Source organism: Haliotis asinina, chromosome 11 (assembly GCF_037392515.1).
Source record: "Haliotis asinina isolate JCU_RB_2024 chromosome 11, JCU_Hal_asi_v2, whole genome shotgun sequence".
NCBI lineage: Eukaryota > Metazoa > Mollusca > Gastropoda > Lepetellida > Haliotidae > Haliotis > Haliotis asinina.
In genome coordinates, this window is record NC_090290.1 from 31,950,907 (window position 1) to 31,977,589 (window position 26,683).

General features: G+C 39.8%; 1 protein-coding gene across 1 annotated transcript; it reads right to left on the minus strand.

Annotated features, from left to right (window-relative positions):
- Positions 1–10,632: 10,632 nt before the first annotated feature.
- On the minus strand, positions 10,633–11,733 carry LOC137255367 (FMRFamide receptor-like). Its single transcript, XM_067792809.1, has one exon. It carries the CDS (start codon positions 11,731–11,733, stop codon positions 10,633–10,635), a length of 1,101 nt encoding a protein of 366 aa, XP_067648910.1.
- Between the last annotated feature and the right edge of the window lie 14,950 nt (positions 11,734–26,683).

Here is a 26,683-nt window from a genome sequence, read left to right on the forward strand (position 1 = left end):
CAGTTTGCACCCTGTCATACAGTTATAATTAACTCAGTTTGCACCCTGTCATACAGTTATGATTAACTCAGTTTGCACCCTGTCATACAGTTATGATTAACACAGTTTGCACCCTGTCATACAGTTATGATTAACTCAGTTTGCACCCTGTCATACAGTTATGATTAACTCAGTTTGCACCCTGTCATACAGTTATGATTAACTCAGTTTGCACCCTGTCATATAGTTATGATTAACTCAGTTTGCACCCTGTCATACAGTTATGATTAACATGGTTTCTGTTAGAATGTGAACACTCGTGGCTTCCCAGTCTAGGAAAGCCTTACCCACATGACCAGGTTAGACAACAAGGTGTAACAACTGACTGTACAGATGGCGGTCATATCATAAAAGCTTGGGTGCTCGATAGCCAGCGCATCATTTTAATTGAAGGATAAAATGATGGAGGAATGTTATTGTTCGTGCTGATTTGCTTTTTCAAGTATTTTGTTCTTGGTCTTTTAGTCAGTGTTCGATGTGTCGATATCCCGACCTCGGTAAGTGCCCTATATCTGGATCACAAAGAGCAATGTATCGGCAATTTACTTTACACGTCTCAGTGAGTCGTTTTGTCCGTAGAACTGCGATTGATTAGACAGGTTCTGAAAAACGATGCAGATGTAGAAAAGAAGTGAAAGGTTTCAGAATATATATTGATTCGATACAACGTGACAAGCTTACACATGACTGTTGCTGAAAAGGCTGAGCAAGACCTCAATACTGTCTATATATAAAGCTTTGCAACCTTACACGAAAAACATGCCTTACTACACGCCTGATCATTAAAACACGTCTACATGCACTGCTTATAAGACGTCTACATTGTGTGTCTTTACAACCCTTTATATTGTCCCAGCACAACATCTAAAGTGTTTCAAATGAGTCTCAGTTCCTTGATAAGCATCTGGTGACCTCGTAATGAACACCAATCAAATATAACCCTGAGGCACTGTAACAGTGAGTGAGTGTGTGAGTTTAGTTTACGCCGCACTCAACAATATTCCAGCTACCTTTAAATAAATGAGTCTGGACCAGACAATCCAGTGATCAACAGCAACAGCATCGATCTTGGCAATTTGTAACCGATGACATGTGTCAACCAAGTCAGCGAGCCTTACCACCCGGTGTCGTTAGTCTCCTGTTACCACATGTATTGATTACTGAAGGCCAATATTATAATCCGGACCGTCACCATTTAGACCTTGTAACAGGTTGTGTGGAATGGCATTACTATATTCCAACTATACAGTATGGTCCCGAGTGCAAGGCATGTAGGAAGGGAGATAATTTGTCTTTAAGGACAACGCACGTTTTCACCTCCCGCACTAACCGTCAAAGTTAACAAATATTTAGTGTTCACCTCAAACATCACAACACGCATAGCGGGCCAAAGTCACTGATGACCCGACACTTTCTCTTAAACACATACATCTGAGACACGATACGGAAATGTGTGAGACATCGTCATAGACCACTTACCACCTTGGCTGTACTTGGCTGCAAGAATCGTCACTTCCAGAAATTACCATTCTAAGGAATACAACTGAATATTTCACATATTTGACTTAATGTCCTATCGTACCCATATTATCCCTCACATCTGCTGTCATTCTTCATTACTGGTTTGATATGATTCATTTTGTAAACACCAAGTAATCAATTGTCAGCTCACAAGTCAGTATTGGGTGAAAAAATCTTGACAAAGGAATCCAGATCATCGACAGAAGTGGGCGGATTGTGCGGCTCGCCAAGGCTGTCGCCACGCCTACGACTAAGTCGACGATGAAGAACCGCAGTCCGACTTCTTAATGTGTGTGACAGAGCGGGTCTCCACATCAGGAACATTGACCACTCGGTACCGATGTGCGTTCTGTCACATGTTTACCACTGTATGTACCATTTCGACCATTATGCCTATACTGTCATTCGTCATTATTGGTTTGATGTGATACCAATTCAGTTCAATTCATTCTGTAAACACCAGGTAATCGGTTGTCAGCCCACAAGTCAGTATTGGGTGAAACAATGGTGTAGAAGGGCCGGTGGCATTCCAGACAAAAAATTCAGAGCGCTTTGGACATTCATGTGGACTGGATGGACCATAGAGCTACAGACATACCATATAATACCCATTTATTAATAGCTAATTTGGGGAAGTGAGCATAGCCTAAATCATTTCAATAAGTTTCTTTGAAACGATAATCAAACGATCTATTTGGTAAAATGTATGTCCAAAGTCCACCGAAATTCTATTATCCCCTTTTTCTATGTATCGTCCTCACCAAATAGTACTTCTAATTCTAACAGACATATTTTACTGCTTCTCTAATGAGGGCCAATGAGACTGATACGGGGATTCTTAAATACTCGTAACCATATATATTATAGATATTTATATTATATATATCCTAACCATACAAAATTAACATACAGCAACCTGACGGTAAATTCTAGATTCAGTATTTTAGATTGAAGTAAGATGCTTTCATTGTTGAAGTATAGCAGCACAGGTTTTAAGTTTAACCAAATGACAGGGCGACCATTTAGCGACATACCTTCAAAAACAAACAGAAAGGTTCCGAGGCAAAGCAGAAATGACCGTCAGACCTCCTGTTGGAATCTGGAGGCAAGTCGTTGCCCCTAAAACATACCGGTCGTACTGCTCAAGTTTGTTGAAACAAACTAAGAGAAAATTAATTAACAGCCGATCGTAAATGCTGCAGAAATGTTAAGTTCGTGTTGATTTCCATTGTTAATCGTTCTGCTGTGGTCAGCAGTGACTAGATCTGAGCGTCAAATGAATGAATGAATGAATGAATGAATGAATGAATGAATGTCTTTATTTCCCCCAGGTAAGGTCCGAAGATCCTCAAAACATCATGATTATGTAACTTCGTAAATAAGTAACAGAACACTCCACGAACATAGACACACACACACACACTAACACACACACACACACACAGACACACACATTTTATATGTACATATGATATTATTACCACAAGTGATTGAGGATATCTTTTAGTTTACTTTGAGAATTCTATAATAGCAAAATGCCATGGCATTTCATCAATATCATTGTTATTGGCCCCAATAAACAGTATCATCATGTAATGCTATTTCATCACCTCTACTTTGACAGACATTTCAACTTCAACATTATCGAATAGAGTTGAGAGGAAAACACATCTTTCTCCGAAAGTAGATATCACAGTTTAAGAAAACATGGTAACAGTAATCATTAGCAAAGGTATGACAGTTTCCACACTCGTTGACATTTGCTTCTGGATTCAATCCTTATGACATACTGCAATTCTTCTCTCAATTCTGGATATAACAATATCATGCTGTATAACACACGAGGTGAAAGTGCTGTATGGATTCCAGAATATCGAGACAGGTCACCTCTACATGATAGTGTATATTTCCACGCTTCTTCCTCGTAGTTACTTATTACATTTACTGCAATCTTTCTCCACGTATTTTTGCCGAGACATCTCCTGAACAGATACAGTGAAATACATGATCAAGTAGGATATATTCTTAGCTGATGGCAACACTCCACACAAACTGTCTAAGTTCTTGGTATGAGAATAATAGACTGACACTGACACACAAAGAATGTTCTACAGCTTGGGACACGTGACATGTTACAGAGGAGCTGTAGTCTGCATTTATCGATATAGACAACTAAGCTCCACAGTCTCAGATTGACAATAGTGGCACAGTATTAGAGTGTTTATCAAACCTTGTAAATTCTGGCAGAGTAGATCCGAGTGCTTTCAGTTAATTGAAGATCTTCACCATGGAGAGTGGGTAGTAATTTACAGCCATAAAAACTCGATGTTAATATCATTCTTTTCCGTATCTTAACGCTTGTATACTGATGTACATTTCTATTGTTTAGACCAACAGAGATGAGGGAATTAACAGAACACTACGGCTGTCCTCAATGCATATTTCAAAAGAAAGATTACTTTGGAGAAGAACAAGTGCGTACTATCCGACAGGGAAGTGTCATGATGTCCAATGCATCGGCATTCATATGCGTCAGTTGCTTCTTTTGATAAAACACCACAATGTTGCAATTAGATTAATCGTCATTTGGGCAGGAAATAAGCAACTGTGTCTAAAAGCCAGTTTTAGACTTTCACGACTGTAACTAATAAGTCTGGTGTCTTCATCAAGTATTAAGCATGGCAATCTAACGTTATATATACATGTTCCAGTGTCTACCCGCCGGAGCTCAGTTATGAGGTCATTATATATACACAAGAAATAGCCAAACTGAGATAACTCTACCCTGACCGAGGCCTTGTCTAACAGCATAAGTATCGGTCTGCCCACCCTCCTGCTGAACGCATGCATACATGGAAGTGTGGCAGTGGCCTAACAGAGACCACGTTTAACATAGAGACCCGATTGCCATATTTTGGTCAAAGTCCTTCTCGTTGTCTAGGAATCCTGTGTAGATACATGAACCCCTATTAAGGTAGTATTGCGCACATTTAATATGGGTAACAGCGACTTGCAGCACATCGGGAAAGCTGTTTGTATTTTGTGAAGTCCACCTTTCTGGTCTTTCTAAGAGAATTTTCTCAAAACGTTTACTTAAACAAGATGTAAGCATAATGCCTCTATAATTGACAGGGTCTGATTTATCTTTTTCACCTTTGTAGATGCGTATAATCTCCTGTGTCTATACGGAGTGGGTGTGTACTGAAGTCTAAGAAAAGCAGTCAATAACAATAACATCATATATTCATTATCAATTTTGTCAGGGCCAGGCGGTTTGTTTCTGCTCAGTTTTTGTACATATTTTTCGTCATTTCGTGAAAGGACATGTCTACACATAGCACATTATCAACACATGAACTAGATCCATTGCCAGAGGCTAACTTGTAATTTTCACGGTCAACGTACCTATCCCAGAGCTGAGAGATGTCAGTGGGAGATGTTTGCGCTTGAGTTATCATACGGAAGTCTATCAACTCTGATTTTGTGCCTCCGTAGCATGGACATAGAAAACGTACTCACATCGGTCTCAGAGGTATTTTCCAGGTCATTTTACAGATTCATAGTATAGGTCCGCATTGACTGTCTCGCTAGTCCCTCGGCTTATCCTCGCACAGCCATCGCCTCCTAGCAACGCACATGTTAAAGTCTTTTTTATGCATTCCATACTGCTTACAGAATGGTTTTTAATGCGCTTTAAAACTACCAACTGGTAACGACTGACTACTGTCTTTGATCACACATTCGCTTATCACTCTGAACTAAATGATTCAATAGCATCCCGTGTATGAAATCTCTGCATTGTCTAGCAGGTTATTAAGACAGTTCTTGTATGAAGAGATCCCAGTACTGGAAGCTTTGTCCCATTTAATAAAATGAGCTTCTTTAACCTTTGCCTTTATTTTATCATTGTTTTGCATGGTAGTTACGCATGGTAACTGGTCAGACGTATCATAATTAGTCAATAACGCTTTACTTGATGTGATTTTATTAAGTAATCCTGACGGAATCAGGATGTAGTCAAAGAGAGATTTGCACATGTTATCCTTGCTTCTGAAGTATGTGGACTGGTACATTGAATAACATTCGCTAAGTCACGAGTACTAACAAAATGAGACAGAAGTTTGTCACGTGTTGATGTAGAACGCTCACGTAGATCACTAAAGATAATTGTCTCGCCCTGAACACGCAACTCATCATATAAGTCACAAAGATCGTCAAGATATACGTAGAGTAAAGGGCACTGGTGGATGGACGGCGACATGCAATCACATACATGTCGGTTGAACATGTGTGAGCTAACTTAACAACAATGCAGCTGTTGGCAGACGAACGTACACACTGTGCATTCCATTAAGAGCGAGTGTTCTGCAGTAGAGCAAGACCACCGGAACCTCTTGCATATGTAGCTACATCATCACATATGTAGGACTGAAGTATATAGTATTTCAGATCTTTAAGACATTGAATATTGCTCGTTTTCAAGAAGTGTTCTTGTATAGCAATGACGTCGAGATAGTACGGTAAAACAATGTTCATTTTGTGGGTTTGGTGCAACAGGTCAACACACTTAGCGCAACCTTCATAGACAGAAGTTAGTATGGTCAGATCCATTTTGTTAGCGCGTGTTTTCTCTGTATTGTTGCTGTTTCTAATCATATTGACGATGCCTCGGGACATACTACCGACACACAATGTGTTCAGGCCAGAAGTATTCGTCATTGATCTTGACGTCATAATCGTGTAGTGACAGCTTGACTTGTGCAGTTTATGATTTAGATTTATCGAAGTGTCCTTCATGACAAGGACATAAGTGACCTTCCTGTCCATACTGGGATATAACACTATTCTGTTCCTCAAAGGGCTTGTCTGCCTGATGGTACATAGAACAATCCACTTCGTTCGAGCACACGGTATACCTTGGCTGTGAATACCGTACTGTTGAGAATAATTCTGCAGGTTCTATCAATAATTCTGCAGGTTCTATCAATGATGTAACTTAACTGGATTTATGATGCACAAGTATAAGATCATGGAATATATTTTGAAATTTAGAAAAGCCTTAGAAAAATTGTAGCAATTCTAACACTGTTTTAGAATGACGAACGATGAGCGATTGACTCACAGATAGGTATCCCGAAGGCAATCGTAGCTCTCAACTTTGAGCTAGGCTCACAACGAAGATGAACATATCCCCCGTGCAGTCGTATGTTAGTTTGAAATACGACGTGAAATACTACTTGAATATAGTAACTGTGCATTATGCATTGTGCTATATAATATCGGTAGTGTTATCCGCAAGATTCATTGCTTAACTGCTGACATGATGATATCGATATGGCTAGGAATCGTGACGTGCCTTTGAACACATGTTTTAAAAGTCGGTTCAGAAATTCAGTGTTGTGTGTTGATGTAGGCTTGAAAACGACGACTCTTAGACGACACTCGTTCTTACTGTTTCAGAAGCGAAGTAGTCATTATGTCTTTATGTTGCTATTTCCACGATTAATGTGGGCTCTTCTGCATTTTCTGCACAGTGGGAAAACTTTCTTTGGTAGGCCTGAAATGGGTTTGCCGAATGTTGTTGTCTTACTGACGTGGCATCATGCGGGAAAACTCTCGTGTTCCCATTATGTTGAAAACATTATGTTGATATCATGTTTCAATGGACACCCAAATGTTTGGCCACTTCATATTAGTGGAAACCCAAAGCATACTAACGAGCTGAGAAGTTTCGTAAACCGTGGCACGCATACGCGCAATCTGCGTCTCAATTAACGTGTTATCTACAACATCCGTTGTGAATAATCAAATTTTCTTCAATTTTCAATATCAGATGTGCGAGCTTGAGGTGTGAAAAGCTGGTCTAACTTCATTGTGCGCAAAGTGCGATAGGTGACATCACTATTTCATGCAGAGTGCTTTGCTATGTGTTATATAAGGTTGTTTTATAAGTTTTCAATTAAATTGTCTCTTATGAAATCTTATATCAACATGTTTCCGTCAATATATATTAGTTAGTTACCGCCGGTTCCATAACGACTGAAATAACATCACATTGGTGACACCAAACCGTTACTCCGAAATATAGGTGTATGTCCGATTTGGAATAAAGAAAAGCTACTCTGTATTTCTTGCCTTGCTGTAAGTAACATGGGTATTGTAAATGTAACACTCTTCCTTACCTCTTTCCTTTGGGCAGTCAGCAACCGGTCTGGTGAGGGGCGACAACACGGGAATCTCCCACCTTTTCATCAGGGTAATTTGTATAATGTTTGCAATGAGGATTAAATGTGTTGTTGATTGCAATTCCCGCGGAGTATTACGTCACTGTATGAGGCCATCCGTTGCGATACATTGAACCATTTGTACCTCTCCCTCCAGTGGCGTAGAAACAGCAATGATAACGACTAATCGCTGTGCTCTGGAACCATTATTAAATTATTAATGTTCTAGGCTTGTACGATGCCCACTTCCGATTGTAGTACACGTTCACCATTAGCTATGAGACGAGAGATCACAATATATCATCAATATTAATAATGTACCTGACCATAAGGACTCTACAACGTACTGTCCTCCATCAACCATTGTTTGATCTTAGCGTATCGATTCAGCTCATACCGTGTATGTTCCAGATTACATTTAAATGCACATGCTCCGATATACTGTTGAAATAACTGAGGGAATCAACATCCATCGATATACCGCTAAAGACCGAACAAAATACACATACGCTGATAGACTTCTGGATAGTATACTGAAGTACTGCTAGATTACATTACTGAATACATATGCACTGATGTACACGTAGATTACATTACTGAATACATATGCACTGATGTGCAGCTACATTACATTACTGAATACATATGCACTGATGTTCACATAGATTACATTACAAAATACATATGCACTAATGTACAGCTAGATTACATTACTGAATACATATGCACTAATGTACAGCTAGATTACATTACTGAATACATATGCACTGATGTACACGTAGATTACATTACTGAATACATATGCACTAATGTACAGCTAGATTACATTACTGAATACATATGCACTAATGTACAGCTAGATTACATTAATGAATACATATGCACTAATGTACAGCTAGATTACATTCCTGAATACATATGCACTGATGTACACGTAGATTAAATTCCTGAATACATATGCACTAATGTACAGCTAGATTACATTACAAAATACATATGCACTGATGTAATGCTAGATTACATTACTGAATACATCTCCACTGATGTACAGCTAGATTACATTACTGAATGCATATGCATTGATGTACATGTAGATTACATTACTGTATACATCTCCACTGATGTACAGCTAGATTACATTACTGAATGCATATGCACTGATGTACACGTAGATTACATTACTGAATACATATGCACTGATGTACAGCTACATTACATTACTGAATACATAGGCACTGATGTGCAGCTACATTACATTACAAAATACATATGCACTGATGTACAGCTAGATTACATTCCTGAATACATATGCACTAATGTACAGCTAGATTACATTACTGAATACATATGCACTGATGTAAGTTCTGAGAGACTGACTGATTGATACAGAATGCATATCCACCGATATACCCCAAGATTAGATTATAGAAATCATACCCATTGACATACTGCTAGATTACGTGACAGAATAGAGGTTCTTCTAGATTACCCAAGAAACAACAGCCAAGGTACTGCTAGACTGCACTGGGGAATCCACATTCATCGCTATGCTGCTGGATTATATTGCAACTGAATGATATTGCAACTGAACAAGAATTAGTTGAATGATATCGTAACTAGAAGAAGCTGAATGATATCATAACATAAACAAGGTTAGTGATATCGTAACAATAACTAGTTGAATCAAATTATAACAAGGACTAGCTCAATGACACGGCAACGAGTGAGGTCATAACAAGAACTAGTAAGAAGAACTAACACAACTTGCTGAATGACATCGTGACAAGCATCTACAGGGTGAGATCATAGCAAGAACTATCTTAGTGAGGTCGTAACAAAAACTATCTTGGTGAGACCGTACCAATTATTAACCGAATGACATTTTAACTAGCCCTAACTGAGCGAAATCGTAACAAACTATAGCTGTGTGTCTTCGCATGAAGCACCAACAGCATGTTATCAAAGTCTGCTTTGCTGTCATCATAACAAGCACTAACTGCGTGCCATTACTCACATAAACGAAAACGATATTGTGACAAAACCCACATGAATGACATTGTACCCATGAGCACTGGATGTTATGGTAACATGAATCACATGAAGGGCATTGTAGCCAGGGGAACTTGATGTCAACGTGACAAAACCACATTAAAGTCATTGTAACGGGGACTAGCTACATGTAGCTGTAACTAGGACTCGACGGATGCTGTTGAAGCAAGGGCTACTGGAAGTTGTTGTGCGAAATCAAACCTGAGTGTCACTGTCACTGGTCAATGTGTATGTTGAACGGCTTAAACATATTACTGTGAGATGGAGTTACACGCCGGGTCCATTTTACAGCATTCGCACCCAGCTGGACCCTTGTACAATACGTTTCAGAAGTCTTTTATACAACATCACACGTGAAGCGCAAGCATACTTTATTTCTTGCCATTTGTTGGAGAGGTTCAGATGAATGACATGTGAATGCCATAAGAAATACTCGATAGGACGATCCACGAGACCACTGATAATCCTCTAATTATGTACTCATGAGGCGAAATATACGAATGATGAAGAGAGCATGGATACCTTATCGTATCAAAATGAGTCCATTAACGCAATTATATACGCATGCATGACCAGTGGAATATAAAAACAAATAAATCACCTTTATTCCGTACACTAATGGTTCAAATGAACAAAACTGTACCCCGTTTAACAATTTATGCGTACTGGATATAGTTTTTCATTTTTCAGTCTATGTGCATAGATAGGAAGATAGAATGGACATTGATTTCGCCTTATCTAATTTTAGTTTAATATAATCATTGCTCTTGTCTAGATCACCTAGCATTGCCAAATGCAGTTACCGTCTGCAGCAGAACAAACATTTTTTAGTTAACACCCCTCGAAACTTCTGTCCAAAAAAACAGAAGAGAAGAAAATTGATTGAAGAGTTGATGACAACTGCCAGTTGTCCGATTCCACTTATGTAACCACAGATCTCCGAACACTCTTCCAAGACCATTGCCGAGTCGACTTCATACATGATGAGCTCCAGACAGGCTGCCGCCAGTGACACCAGGAAGACAACCACCACTGCAAGAACCATTGCTGTGAAACGCTCCTTTTCATTTCCTTTCCGCTCCTGTTTCTGAAGGTTGGGCTTTGTGCGGTAGAGCTTGCGGACCATGATCGTGTTTAGGACGACAAGGAGGACACCAGGGATGATAAATTTGACAATGACGTTGATGTAGACTAGGTAGACTGTCAAGTACCAATAGGAGTACGCCATATCAGAATAGTCCACTACCAACATGGTTTGGTTGAACTCGGGCACCCAGTCCCATTTGAGGTACATTTCAAAATAGCGTGGAAAACTGTATATGAGACAGACAATGAAGATGGCAACGCACGTCTTTATAGCTCTGGAGATGGTGCAAAATGATGCTGCTTTGAGAGGGTGGCACACGGCTATGTAACGTTCCACGGTGACGGCAACAACGGTATACGTGGACCCTGTGTGGGAGATGTTTGTTACGCCGTACATTATAGGGAGTGCAGGCTGCATGAAGTAATGGAAATATACAGAACTGTATGGTGAATAAAACAACAGCCACCTTGTGTTAGCAATAAGCATATTGATTAGCACACAACTGTCAAACATTGCCAGAACTATCAGAAAGATACTTGTGGAGCTTTTCATCTCAGGACTTGACAGAACCATCATTGTTATGGTATTTCCCCCAATTCCGACAAAAGAAAAAATGTTGCAGACTACCCCTCCTAGGTAATGCCAGTAGATGTATACGCGAGCCATGTAATCATTTGCGATACCAGCTGCGAAAGGGAGAGGCGCTTCGTTGGAGTTATTTCCCTTGGATTGGACATGATGAGATCCTGCAGTGTTCATCAGTTCAGGCGCTGAATCGTTCCCACAGGCGATACTGCTTGAATTGTGCGACATCACGTCACCCTCTTGAGTCTGGAAAACGCAAACAAATCTATTTTAGGCGTATCTTAATTATATGGTAGAGGAGAACACATTTTCCCGTCAGATATAATTCTTAGACCTGACTTTGTGTAATGTTGAACGTTGTGTTCTCTCTTACTACCAATACATCCTCAAACATGCTGCCATGTCGGGCATAAACACAATTCTAACAGGATAGTACAGAATGCTTAAATCAGATTATCTACAATGAAAATTTACCTCACTACTTGGGGTGGTATTTGGAATTGGTGTGATGAAGAAGTGAGAAAGATCTGTTTATATTGTTTATATAACGTAATCTCAATCACGTTATTTCCACATCATTAGATTCCTGGTTTACACATGTCTTGTTAATTCTGCATTGTGTAAACATCTACCACACTTTGTACAATAAATATAATCAGGTTATGTATAAACACTTTTACTGATTGTCCTAAACGTCACGTTAATATTGCTTTACCAGTATTCGATTACTCCGAGTACATGTGGAACAAATGTACTCCGAGCTGAGAACTTCTATCAGAGGTTACAAGTAGATGCTTTAAGAAATGGAGGTATGAGGGGTACAGAATAGTAACTTTCTTAGATGATGGTATTCTTTCAGGTTCTACTCAGGACGAAGCTCAAATGTCAGGTGCTTCTGAGTGGTTAGGCTTTAGGATTGATACAGTATCCATGACCATGAGTGTTCCAGACAGAAAAAAGGGATAAGGTTTTGAAGGACAGTACAGTGTTATTGCAGTCTAAGCATATGCGTTTCCCGTTGAAATACATAGCTTCTGTTGGTGGTCAGAATATATCTATGAAACTTGTGATGGGTCCAATTTCTCATCCGATGACAAGTTCTGTGAGTATAGACGTGGTTGCAGCCCCGTCATGGCAGAGCGCTATTGAGTTGTCAGATTCGAACATCAAACACTTGAAGTTTTGGTCAGTCTGCATAAATAAGCATTGTTCCAGATATCTAGTGCAGAGAACAGTAGCGAAGAGACTTATATATTCAGATGCCAGTGATACTGGATTCGGTGGCTACTGCGTGGACCTGGATAATGTCCCTTCACATGGACAGTGGTCAGGGGATGAGGCATTGTGTAGCTCGACGTGGCGGGAGCTGAAAGGAGTGCTTATGGTTTTGCAAAGTTTTGTGACTAGTCTGTCACACCAAAGCATTAAGTGGTTTACAGACAACAAAATTGTTGCTACGATTGTTGAGAAAGGTAGCATGAAGGTTCACTTACAGTCCCTACCTTTGGAAATATTTGACTTATGTGTGAAGAATAGGATTGACCTACAATTACAGTGGATCCCTCGTTACGAGAACCAGAAAACAGATTACTCTAGTCGGATGGTTGATTATGACGACTGGGGCATTGCCAACAACATGTTTGACAATGTAAACGCCAAGTGGGGTCCTCGTGAAGTTGATAGGTTTGCAACGTATTACAATATCAAACCAGAGCTATTTAACTCTCGTTATTGCAATCCCGGTTGTGTAGCTGTTGACTGCTTCACTGTGAAGTGGAAAGGAACAATGAACTGGATTGTGACCCCCTGTATGTCTGATTTCACAGACGATCAAGCATTTGGCACAGTGTGGTGCGATTGGAAAGCTTGTCCCTGATTGGCTTTCTGCTTGCTTCTGGCCTTTGTTAAGTTCAAATTCAATGTTTATCCCACAAGTTAAAGGTTGTATACATTTGTATACGGCAAGTAGGATTCCAGGGGAATGTTTGCAAAAACTGATCTGCACTTTGAAATGCTTGCTCTTCTTGTTGATTTTCGTTGATTGAGGTTTTTCATTGTTACAGACGTGTTCCTGTGTACATATAAGAAGGAACATGATCAACTTCCTGTTTCCGTATGCCAGTTGGCTAGCACTCTGCCGGGGTCGAGAGCCGATCCCACTGTGAGGAAGTATATGTACGGTTTTGCTACTTGGCAGAGGTGGGCAAAACTGAATAATATGCGTTACCTATTTCGCCCCTACATTGTGCCATTTATCTTTTATCTGTTGTCCAGCAGAGTGATTCAGTGTCGCCTGTCCTTTCAGCCTTTTATAGTATTAGGCATGCACATTGCAGTGTAGGAGCTGAGAGTCCGACTGAAAATAGTCTTGTACAAAATGTGTTGGAAGCAGCTAAACGGAAATTAGCAAAGACAGTAATTAAGAAGGAGCCAGTTACTGTTGCTGTTCTTGAGAAGTTGTATGATTCAAGAATTGTAAATGCATCCTTGTCTGATTTGAGAATACTAGCTATGTGTTTGTTGGCTTATGCCGGATTTTTAAGATCATCTGAGTTGATTAACATTTCTTGTTCTGATTTAATTTTTTATAAAACTCATATGGCTGTTTTCATTGAAAAGTCTAAAACAGATGTATACAGAGACGCAGCTTGGCTTACTATAATCAGAACTCAATTAAAACTGTGTCCGGTGGATTGCTTGGAAAAATACCTAGAACTTGCATGCATTCCATCAGATTCTGATCAGTATGTTTTCAGAAGTCTCAGCAAATGTGCATCTGGAGATGTGTTAAGAAAAGCAACAATCATCTATCTTACACAAGGTTAAGGGAACCGTTCTTGGATGCATTGTCTCCATTCGTAGAAAATATAAACAGTTATGGTCTGCATAGTCTACGTAGTGGTGGTGATACAGCTGCAGCAAACAATGGGATAACAGACCGTATGTTTAAGAGACACGGAAGATGGAAAAGTGAGAATGCTAAGGACGGTTATATTAAAGATAGTATTGATAACAGAATGAAAGTTTCTCTTTCTCTTGGATTTTGACTTTCTTTGTAGTTCTCGGCCGTGCAACGCACATTGTGTCCCACTGTCAAATGTGTTGTTATATTGCGTAACGGTTGGGTACAGGAGAAATGTAATTTCTTTCGTTTGAAGGATGAATGAGAAAGAAATTAATTTCTCCTAGTGGTGTGGGGCTTTGTAAATAGAGTTGTCTGTGCCAGTAGGTGGCGCTAGACAGGGGTATTTAAGGGGATTAAGATTTGAATTGTTCATTCTCGCTCTAGTGCAAGCACGGCCAACACGTCATATTCTTATGTAAACTGTGTAGTTTTCAGTATTTAACATTGTTTTGTATGTTTGAGATTTGTGAGAGTGGGACTAAGAGCTGTTGCAATCACTGACGTGTTGCAGTTGCTAGGTTACAGAGCCAGTGAGATAGTAATGTAAGCTGCAGTATTTGCAGACATACGGTGTATCTTGCTTTGGGGTGAAGAGCAGTTATTAAACGCAAAACTGCTGTGTGTGCAGTCATTCGATGATGTATATCGTCTGGGCTGAAGAGCCGTTATAATACTAAATAAATGTAAACTGCTGTGTGTGCAGTTGGTATATAGTGTTTAGACTGGAAGCTGTTAAATAGGGACGTTGTGTATTTATATTGCATATCCACGCATGTTGTTGTCAGTACAAACACTTGCTGTGGGTTATTAGTGATGTGATTAAGTGATGCAGCTTCTTAAATATACTTGTTTAGTACATTATGTTAGTTATTTGTGTACTGTGCATAAGACATTAATGTGTAGAATGTGTTTATTAGATCACATGTATACTGTAAACCCTCAGGTAGTTGCTGTTTGCAACACGGTTCCAGAGTATTTTGTCTAAGAGAGATGTTTTCCTCTGGTTTTACGTTGCGGGCAGCAGCAAGATATTTTGATCAGACGTATGTAACGAATATATGATGCAGTAGTGTGAATAAATATCAGCCGCGCAACGCACAGCGTGTCCCACTGTCAAATGTGTTGTTATGTTGCGTAACGGTTGGGTATAGGAGAACATGTGTGGTGATCGTTATTTACACACACGTGCGCCGGAGACTCCACAGTCTTTCCATTGGAAGACAGGAATGACAGGCATGTACAGCAGGAATACACTGCATTGATGTGTCAGGAACTTCCAGTCACCCATAGGACACGATAAACATGAAGCTCCTGTAAACACAACTTGCATAAAACAATGCCACTCTGTGGTATTATATGTTATTACATTATCTATTATAATATTAAAATATTTCATTATCTAAACGAAGTATACTTCGTTTAGATAATGAAATATGTCATCCGTCGACAGAAAAACCATATACCCAGAAGAATTGCAACAGAGGAATAGCTTTGTGGCCTACCTGCACATTCGTGTTATAATTTGTTCCTGGGCTGTACGTTTGCTCACCTTAACGACGGAGATAAGTACCAGGAGGAGACAGCACACAGCCTTCATGTTCACCGTACCTGAAATACTAGTAGACACAAACGGTATTAACATTATTACGTCTATGTCTTGCGCTAATACATGTTTCAAGAATCAACCTCTTTGTTTTCATTCACCTGGAACCATATATGTTTATTTGAATAGCCGCCTCATGCATATTTACAAGACATTGTTGTAATTTAGCAGGAGATAAGAACACCTGAATCAGAATATAGCTGGTGTTATCACAGTGTGTAAATCAAACACCTGCAGAAAATTCCTACCTCCTGAGATCATATAATCCACAACAATAAAGTTCACTATTCCCATCCAGCTGATGATTATTTGCACAACTGCATTGGACAAATTCTGTTTAATTTCAGAATTAATTGTATGATAAAAATATTCACACTGATTTTTGTTTCTGTGTATAACTTGTTAAACCTTGTTAAACAGAGCAACCTCACTCTCTGGCCCCGGTCGTATCGTCTTTGATACAGATGACAAAATGGCTTTCATTGTATCTCATTTGTGGCATTAATGGTATTGTGAATTATTCAAGGAGATGCAATTATCGCCGATTATTGGAGAGAGAGAGAGAGAGAGAGAGAGGGGGGGAGAGAGATAGATAGATAGATAGAGAGAGAGAGAGAGAGAGAGAGAGAGAGAGAGAGAGAGAGAGAGATGCCGCACTTCTACGGGCCTGAACACTAGGCTGGGAATTCAGATTTCGTCAGATTATAACTTTGTTCTTCTCTGGCCACAAGTGCCGCCACAATCCAGGGCGCTTCTTCCATAGTACGGATGAACTTCTCGGACGAAGTTTGACAAGTGTCGTTTTGCTGTACTAAGTGACATCGTTCCTTTATCGACTTTCATCTGTAGAGAGTACTGTCTCCCAATCACGTCGCTGCCACCGATGTTCCGTTCGTAACCATTGCAGTTTGCGTTGCCTGTGTTGAAGGATCTGGTGCATTCCACGGAAGGGGCGGTAGGCTAGCATATACCATGTCGTTGAAGGACAGTTCGTCTGCTGATGGCGTTTCCTAGTGCTGTCGTGGTCGTCGCCGTCACGAATCTATTTGGGAGGTGGATCTGCCGGACGGCGTGTTGCCTCTTGGTTTTCCCGACCTTGGGTCCAGTGTTTTTTTGGTAGTGGTTTATCAGTCTGCTGGTGGTGGCCGGGCTGTAGCTGTAGGTTCCTGTCAGCTGTTGTTGTGAAGCCCTCATACTGGCCATACCGAGAGCCCTGTCTTGTTGCGCGTGCGTACGCTTTGCCATATGCACGGTGAATGTCGTGCGTACGCTTTGCCATATGCACGGTGAATGTCGTGCGTACGCTTTGCCATATGCACGGTGAATGTCGTGCGTACGCTTTGCCATATGCACGGTGAATGTCGTGCGTACGCTTTGCCATATGCACTGTCCAACAACGCTGTTTATGCCTCAGTCATGCACGCGTATGACCCACAATTGCGTTTCTTCTCATCTTCAAACAAGCACGATTTGTACGGAGGTTTCAGCTGTGTTGTTGACGGGACTATGTTGCGTTTTGGCTAATGTTTTCTGCTTGGCTTCAAACCTGTACCACCACTTCTTTGTTTTTGTTAACGTGCTTTTGCCCGTAGAGTTTTATGAATAGTTATTTGTATTAAACAAGATTAAAAAATGTACACCTCAATGAAGAGCTGGTACTTCCCGCCACTCAGTGAAATATCTAGGAAATGTTTGTTGTCTGAAGTCACGCAGCAAAGACCCATCCTAATACGCCAATAAACTGGTCATGTTGATAAACATACGCTAGCAGACTAAGTTTTAAAATGTGTACAATAAGTGACTTGTACTGTGGAAACATGAGAAGTACATGCAGATAATAATTCCGTTCGTGTGTGAGTCGGGCGGTGATGAAGTCTGCCCGAAATACTATTCCAAAGTCAGTTTGTCCACCCTGTTAGATATGCATGCATACAACCTTTGGGGAGACAGTGGTTTCATTCCTTAGTTTGTCAGGGATTCACTGGGCTATTTGATTGGTCGTTCCCATAAAATAATTGCTTGTTCATGTATTCCCTGGTGCAGCCAGAATCCAAGTGTCTGTACACGGGCAGTTCCCAGAATTCTACAAGCAAGAACACGCTGTACATTTACAGTCTTAAAAATAGGGTATCATGAAATATGAGCAAGTAAGTATGGTTTTACGCCGCTTGTTAGCAATATTCCAGCAATAATATTAGCAATGGGCCTCACATATTGTACCCATGTGGTGAATTGAATCCGGCTCTTAGGCGTGTCGAACGAAAGCTTTAACCTCTAGGCTACTCTGCCGCCCCCATAAACTATGAATGCCGATACCAAGTACTACAATAACGCCCAGTGTTAAATGAACGTTGTGGATGTATATTTCACGTTGGTAAACATGTCAGAAGACTTTTGATTTTTAGCAGATGGGCGTAGTCGTGTTTGTGTAAGTAGAAGTTAACATCCTTCCTGTACAGACTTGGAGGTGTAGCAGTATTAACATGGATGACAGAACCCCGCTCCATACTGTACAAAGATCGGGAAGCTGAAGTATTATCCCAGCTATTTTACTTTGTTACAAGGTAGTCTGTGGACGTAAAGACGTACTTGCGTTGCCATAACGTTTTATCTAATAGTTGAATAGTTTTCACAGCTGTGAGCAGTTCATAATACACAAACTAGAAATTTACTTTAATGATTATCCGTCGATTTTGTGTTGTTTCGATTGTGTGGTTTCTGAGCTATACCTGAATCGCGAAGAAAGGATCTAAAAGTGAAGAACGTTTTACAGAAAACTCTATCGTGACAAGTTATAAGAAACGTTATTACGTTTTGACATAATGTTATAAAATGACGTTATCCTAACTTGGTGACAATCTTAAACCAGCAACATTGCAAAAACCGTGTGTGTTAGCTGAGACAGAGACAGCATACTGATCCCCTTTGCTTTTCCGTCAGTGGGCGTCGAGAGTGGACGATGTCATTCCCTGCGATATGGCCTGTGCATGAATCTGCACTGTTAGCATGCGGTTGTCGAATTCAATCGACTGCAATGGTTATCAAGGCGCAAAGACTGCGTACCCAACACCCAGCCCCTGATACACACCAGCACGTTAGACCCTGCACGTGGGATATGTACAGTCAAGATGCTGCACTCACAGATGGACACACATTATAACGCTTGAAAAAAATATTTATTTTGAAAATCACTGAACAACATAAACAGCAGCAGCAACAACCGAATGATAATAATAACTGATGTTTGATAACTGGTAACTGGATGACTAAACATGTGTATATTTTTCGTATATATTTCACACGCCGTACAGGAACTGATAAAGCCTCGACTGAAAGCTCACCAAACACACGGACATACCCCTGTTATAAGTACAGTGCGATGACAGCAAAGATGTTAAGTTGTCAGTCTGAGAAGAGAGGTTGTCACTCAAATGAATAAGCACGACCGAAACTACACTCATCGACTTGATGAGAACCAACCACACCCTGGTTTATACCAAAGCATGCATTTTAAGTGACCCACAAGTGGCTCTTGAGCCGGGCTCTTGAGAAGCTTTTAGTAGAAGGCATATCAAAGATAACAAAACTGTATCCCTTGTTCAAACATAGAGCACACAGAGTGACACAAATGTGACGGTATATACAGCTCCTGCGTTTATGTATCGAAACAGTGTATTTGTTCTTTTTCAGTATGTATGTATGTATGTATGTATGTATGTATGTATGTATGTATGTATGTATGTATGTATGTATGTATGTATGTATGTATGTATGTATGTATGTATGTATGTATGTATGTATGTATGTATGTATGTATGTATGTAAGAGTGTGTATGTATGTGTGTGTGTCAGTATGAATTCTGAAATTGAGTGTCATTTACCACTGTTGTGAGCATTATTGCTTGTAATTATTCGACTTTTCAATGGGCGCACTGAGCTAATCATATCTAAAGAAATGTAACTGCGATTTATTTTTCTACTGTCAATTGTAAATTACTATTTCGTGATGCTGTCGCCCCACGCCCACACTGGTGACAGGCTACAACGTATGTGTCTACACATATTTGCGCTTATTTTAATTTGGAAAAATATAAGTCACTTAAGAATAACCCACCAATATGCAAATCTGTATTGGATATAATATAAATTCTCACCTGTAAATCTGGCTTCTACGTCTTCTCATCCACCGACACAGGAAATGAAACACTTGCCAAAGTCCTAACGCGTAGAATGGGGAACAACATGCAAAACATAGCACGGTGCACATGACGTTATAAATGTCCCAAGTGATGAAATACGAGTACAAATGATCTTCGACTTTGATTTTCCGACAGATAATAGCAGATGTGTATCTCAAGGGTCTCAGTAAAGGAAGGATAATGCCTAACGTACATTAATACACAGCACGAATCTAAGTCGTCATTTTGGGCCATTGTTGCCAGATGATTAATCCATTATGTTTAAGGATATAATGGGGCTTGGTAATTATCAGAACTCTTAATCTGAATTGTTAATCAACGATTCTTTTGCATTGAGATCAGTACTTCCTCTAATATTTATGACGAATGATCCATTGTTGATGACGATCCCTGTTCTGTTATTTTTACCGACTTGATACTACGTGCTTACACACAATCACATGCATACAAACTAACACAAATGAATCTTTCTTCATGCTTGTTGTTCTATTAAGATACTGCGATGCAGAAGGAAAAAGACACCAAGTGAAGTTTTTGCTGCCACTGTTATCAAAGCATCAAAATTAGAAGGCATACTTTGAAAGTAAATTAAAGACTAAAACTACTGACTTTCTTTAAATCCCCAAGGGAATGTATTAGAGACCCTACAAATCATGAACTGAATATACAGTAGATTTGGATCACGTTGCATCTGTCACATTATATTAGTCAGTGTGTCCGTCAAGTATTGTACAGGGAAATACAAATAATAGTACACATGTTCATCTTCTCTGCACATTTGACATGACCCCGGGCTTGGCTTGTGGGTGTTACCGGCTAACTGGTTGTACCGGTCAGCGTATATGTAATCAAGTCACTACCAACAGTTTGTTGTCAGTACACTGGTGACCACTGCGGTTTATGGCCGAGGCTTTGCTCATATGTATGATTTAACAACATGTAGATCAAAACGTCGTTTCACCTGCCATGCGCTAGCGTGAATTGCCACATACTGTAACTGTTTCGTCAGCGAGGATACACCGACGTTTATTGTGATTAATTTGACCGTCTGGTGACTGGAAAATAGAAATGAGATTTTACCCCCAAACATGTAAAATTGCTATTTGAAGTATATAACAAATACAACAAAATGCGTTTGAGACTGAAATGTGAAGGACACAAATGGGAATTGAGTTGATACATTTAGCAGGAACTGCTTGTATTTGGAAGATTGACAATTCACTTCGTATACATTCATATGAATATTAATCTCGATATATCGACGTTGGAGCTTGATGCCAGTTCTCATTTGTACACTACTATCATAAACGAAAGTCTATCGAAGGTGACAGCATATAGGTCTCAACGGTAGTATTCAGTTACGAATGTGCAGGCCAACAAACTATTTCGATGACATTCTCACGCATATATTCTTGTTTGCCGGTGTTTTCAGATAATTATCAAACGTCAAATGTTCGCCGTCCAGCGACCCTTGTGAATCCTGCATCCTTGTGGATGTTAAACAAGGCTTGACTGGGCGTAGCCTGTCCTGAAGTGCGGTGACATCCATGTAGACGCTCGGCATTGTTGCATTTGTCACCCCAATGGTCCTTCATGTTCACGCTGCAGACAGTCAGTCTTTGCCGCCATAATGCTTTGTAATGGGTAGCAGCGAGTGTTGAGAAATGTGTTTCGGCAATGGTTTCTACCCATGTGTGATTCTTGGCAGTTCATGTGCACTGTGTATTATGCAGCATGTGCAACATCCCTCCTCAGTGGAGGTAGTGGCAAACAGTAGGGTGTGTGTGTGTGTGGCGGGGAGGGAGGGTGGGGAGGAAGGGGTGGTGGTATATGGCCATAATATGTCATGCCTGGATACCTTTCGCCCATTTTCAAAGCAGCATTCTGTGTCCTGATTTCATGAGAATTTCATGAGGTATCTTATGATCATGCGCTATGTGAAATGCGCTACAGGCGATTGTCAAAGATGAAACTAAAAGCAGCGTAAGCTAAACTCACTCACTCATGCTATTGCAACATAGCATTACGATAACGATAGTGTAACACAGTATACCATTACGATAACGATAGTCTATTGCAGTGTACCATTACGATAGTTATAGTCTGTGGCAATATATCGTTACGATAGCGATAGCTATGAAGTGCCTGGAGAGGATCGTGCTAAATATTCTGATGTGTAATGTTGGACACCTTCTTGACCCTCTTCAGTTTGCATACAGAGTACAGCGGGGTGTCGAAGATGCCAAACTTGTTATTTTAAACAGTATCTACAAACATTTAGAAATTCCAAAATCTTATGTTAGACTACTTTTTATCGATTTTTCATCAGCCTTTAACACAATTCAACCTCACACTTTATTGCAAAAAATTTATCTATGAAAGTGAACAAGAATCTTCTCTGGATTGAACAGTTTCTGATCGACCGACCGCAATTTGTGCACGTGAACCAAGCAGATTCGTCAGTTGAGCACACTAACACTGGGGCACCCCAGGGCTGTGTCATCTCACCCGTGCTTTTCATTCTCTGTACTAATGACTGTGTAAGCCGCAACCCTGATTGTCTGACTGTCAAATTAGCTGAAGACGCGGCTTTGGTTGGCCTGATTACAGAGACAGAAGCCCACTACAGAAAAGACGTTGGTAACTGTGTTCAGTGGTGTGACGATAATTACCTTCAGTTAATTGTTTCGAAAACAAAAGAACTCATCATTGATTATTGAAGCAAGAAAACTGACATTATTCCTGTTGAAATTAAAAATGAAACGTTGAAATTGTTACAGAGTACAAATACCTTGGTACTATTATTGACGACAAACTACAGCGGGGCCCAAATACTGATTTCATTTTCAAGACGTGCCAACAAAGATTACATTTTTTGCGTAAATTGAGATCTTTCAATGTTAGCCAAAAAGTAATGTTGTTGTTTTATCGTTGTTTTGTTGAGAGTGGTTTAACCTTTTCAATTCAGTGTTGGTGCGGTTCTCTTAATCTCAAAAGCAAATCTCATCTTAACAAAATTGCTCTTATGGCAACCAAGATTTCTGGAATGTCTTTTTCATCTTTACAATCCCTCTTTAATGATCGTGCTGTTAATCTCGCTGAGAGAATTTTATCAGATTCAAGTCACATGTTATTCCAAGAATACAATCTTTTACCTTCAGGCCGCGGTTACCAAATGCCCCGTTTTAAAACTAAAAGAGTTCAAAATTCTTTTATTCCATCAAGCATCCGCCTTTTAAAGGACTGTTGACTGTCAGTCTTTGTTGTCGTTTTACGTATCTTAATCTGTATGGAGTTATTTATGTTTTAACAATCTCATATGTGTTCACTTTCAAATGTAAAAAGAATTCCCCTCGGGGTAATAAAGTATTGTCATTGTCATTGTCTATTGCAGTATACCATTACGATAACGATAGTCTATTACAGTATACCATTACGATAGCGATAGTCTAATGCGAGCAACTATTGCAATGCTACTGCAACATTCATCGGCAAATCACTTCCATCTTCCATATTGCTGTTGCTTATACACAACCTAATTGTCCTTAAAAGGCTGACTACATGGTACTTTACACCACCGTTCCAAAACATGGGTATACAGAATGTTACAATATGGACGTCGAGAATGGAGACTCTCCGCTCGCAACCGATTTCGAATGGTCTGTGAGGACAGTCGACCTCTAAACATCTCAGCCCTGGTTTATGTAGCCGGCAGAAGTCTGTGACGTAGGACGATTTGACGGTCATCTGGACGTGGACGACCCGACCTTGGGCAATCAGAAGTGGTGCCAGTTTGTTGAAGACGACCTCGCAAGTCATACATAGTCCGACGGCTGCATCCCATTGCTCTTGCGACGTCAGTAACTTCCCGCTTGCAACATGCCAACGGCACGTTCACGTTGCACATTTGACATTTAAAGTACCGTTAAAATTGAGGTTTATAAGTGTGGGTTTTTTTCAATTCTTGAGGCAAACTCGTGCAAATGAAGAAAACTTCGATGCGAAGATCACGTGATCGACTACACGTGCAAAACCTGATTTGGCACTAACGTCATTTGCACAATGAATGGATGGGTTTGAGTGGGTTTTGTTTTTCTAGAATCGAAAGATAGGGATTCCATTTCGGATACATAGATGTATCATCACAGAAATATTATTCATTAGTCTTACATTTTGAAGTTTCTTTTTTGACTCAGTATACATTCTAAAGTTGTGTGAGATGAATGTTGAGTTGAAGAGAACATTCAAGAGAAATAATGTCTGTGTTTGTTACAGACCACTTCTAGAGATTGTAGTAGGGCTGGGACGTGTCCATATTTTTTTACCCGGGTACCCGACCCCCTATTACCCGATTTTATTACCCCTACTATAACACTAACTGCGTGTTATTAACTTTCAATAAACCAGTCACAGCTGAGATTAAAGGCGCCGTCTGGATATACATTGTATTTTGAATCAGGCACAACGCCAAAATGCATTTTGTGCTCAAAGCAGCCTTGTCACAAAGGAGGGGGCACGTCATCGATGTGGAAATATCTGAACAACAAACATCCCTCCGTAAGAAACAACGAGCTACAAACATCTACCGTTCCAACAACCTAAAATAAAACTGGTCGAATAGATAAAATTGTGTATACCATTGACATTACAAGTAACAAAGTAATGGAAACACCATCGTAATAAAGATACCATGTCATATCTTATTCTTTGGAAAGTGTACTGGTTTAAACGCAGAAAACAATGTTGACATCAGATTTACATCGGATAATTTTATCTTTTTCTTTATGTTCAGATTCCTTCTGTATGTGTAGACACACACATTGTCAGGAACTGATGCTGACATCGCTATCGTCAACATTAATAAAATAAATTCAATGAAAAACACTTTCTAACACAATAACCGTTATTGCGGGGAGTATTAATTGGATAGGTCTGGTGATGAACTGGTGCTTTTTGGTAGTTTTTGATTTCGAACAAAATACTCTTTTTTGTATTTCCATGGCAACACGTTTTATTTTGACGGAACTTGGTGGCAGTATTCCTTTCTGAAGAGGAACATTTATACCTTCCAATGCCCTCCTTAAGGGTATTCATGAACCTAAAGGCACAAACCAATAGTAGCACTCTATTCCCAGTATCAACACTAGTGATGTACATGTAAATATGGAAGCACACGTGCAGTCTGTCGTTGCATATGGGTAGTTAACATAGGCAGGCTACCACATGAATAGTTTACGCATGAATGGTTTTATTAGATCAGCGTGAAGAACAGTATTTTATTTGACATAGTCTTTCTCGTTGGAGTCTTCATATTCATTTCATGACATTCAACGTACCATGTAAGCAACGGTGATTGGATGTTATGACAGTCAAGTATGCACATTTTCCCGTTAACCAATCACATCAAATAACACATCAAAAGACATCAGGTCATTTGTAAAATTATTTCCCTAAACCCATTACAGCAGCAACCAGAAACAATCAAGTTATATTTGAAGCATGCAACATGGTTTCGTTTTCAATCCAGGTACGTTTACTGAACAATTCTATTGAACCTTATAACTGGATAATATTGAAAAAAATATATGTGACCCAACGGGTGGTTCTTCTGTTCGGACTCTACTTGGCGGGTATCAGTTACCTGGAAACAGTTAACTACTTAGTAACACATGCTACACATGGCATGCTTGTCAACAGTAGATATCTTGTGACCTTTCAGTGCACGTTTTCTTCACAATCTAAAACATAGACAACAATGACTGAACAATATCGTTGTAAAGAAACCAAACCCTAGCCCCCCCCCCCCCCCCCTTCAACATTTAATTAAATCTACATTGATTAAATGCGTGATCAAAACGGTCTATCTATTACGTTATCTATCTACCTATCTATCTATTTATAAAGAAAATATAGCAACTGCAATTACTTCGAATAACAACAGCACTTCTGTGGCGTCACATGAGATATTTAACTCAACAGATCGGCACTACTGTATACATAGCAGTATACATTATGTAGGATACACAGACAGCAGGAAAACAACGGTCATAGTGTCGACCTCTGTCTCACCCCCATGGCATATGATGCTGTAACTAAATTACGTAATGATTTCTTACCAGCACATTCACTTGACACATGTATCTTGTTCAAAGTCTTGTCCACTGTCCCTCATGGCAGATTTGAATGTGATGGACGGTGGCCAGATAATTAATGAATCCCTCTGTCACTGACAATGGATTGTATTGAGACCACTTACATCCGACTTTGCTATATAAACCGCACATACACCTCTCTTCCATACACTGACCACTTGTCCACCATTGCCACATTGTCAGCCCAACAACAGGTGAGTTCGCTTCTACTGTATGATCAAGTAGTATCAACCATACATTCAGTATTTCCATCTTGCACCTTTCCTCTGGTGAACCTTTTCTCGCACCGTATAAATCCTTTATTTTATAAAAATTATGA

Excerpts from the sequence above, each read along its gene's own strand:
- LOC137255367 (XM_067792809.1), bottom strand. The coding sequence starts at position 11,733 with ATGTCGCACAATTCAAGCAGTATCGCCTGTGGGAACGATTCAGCGCCT.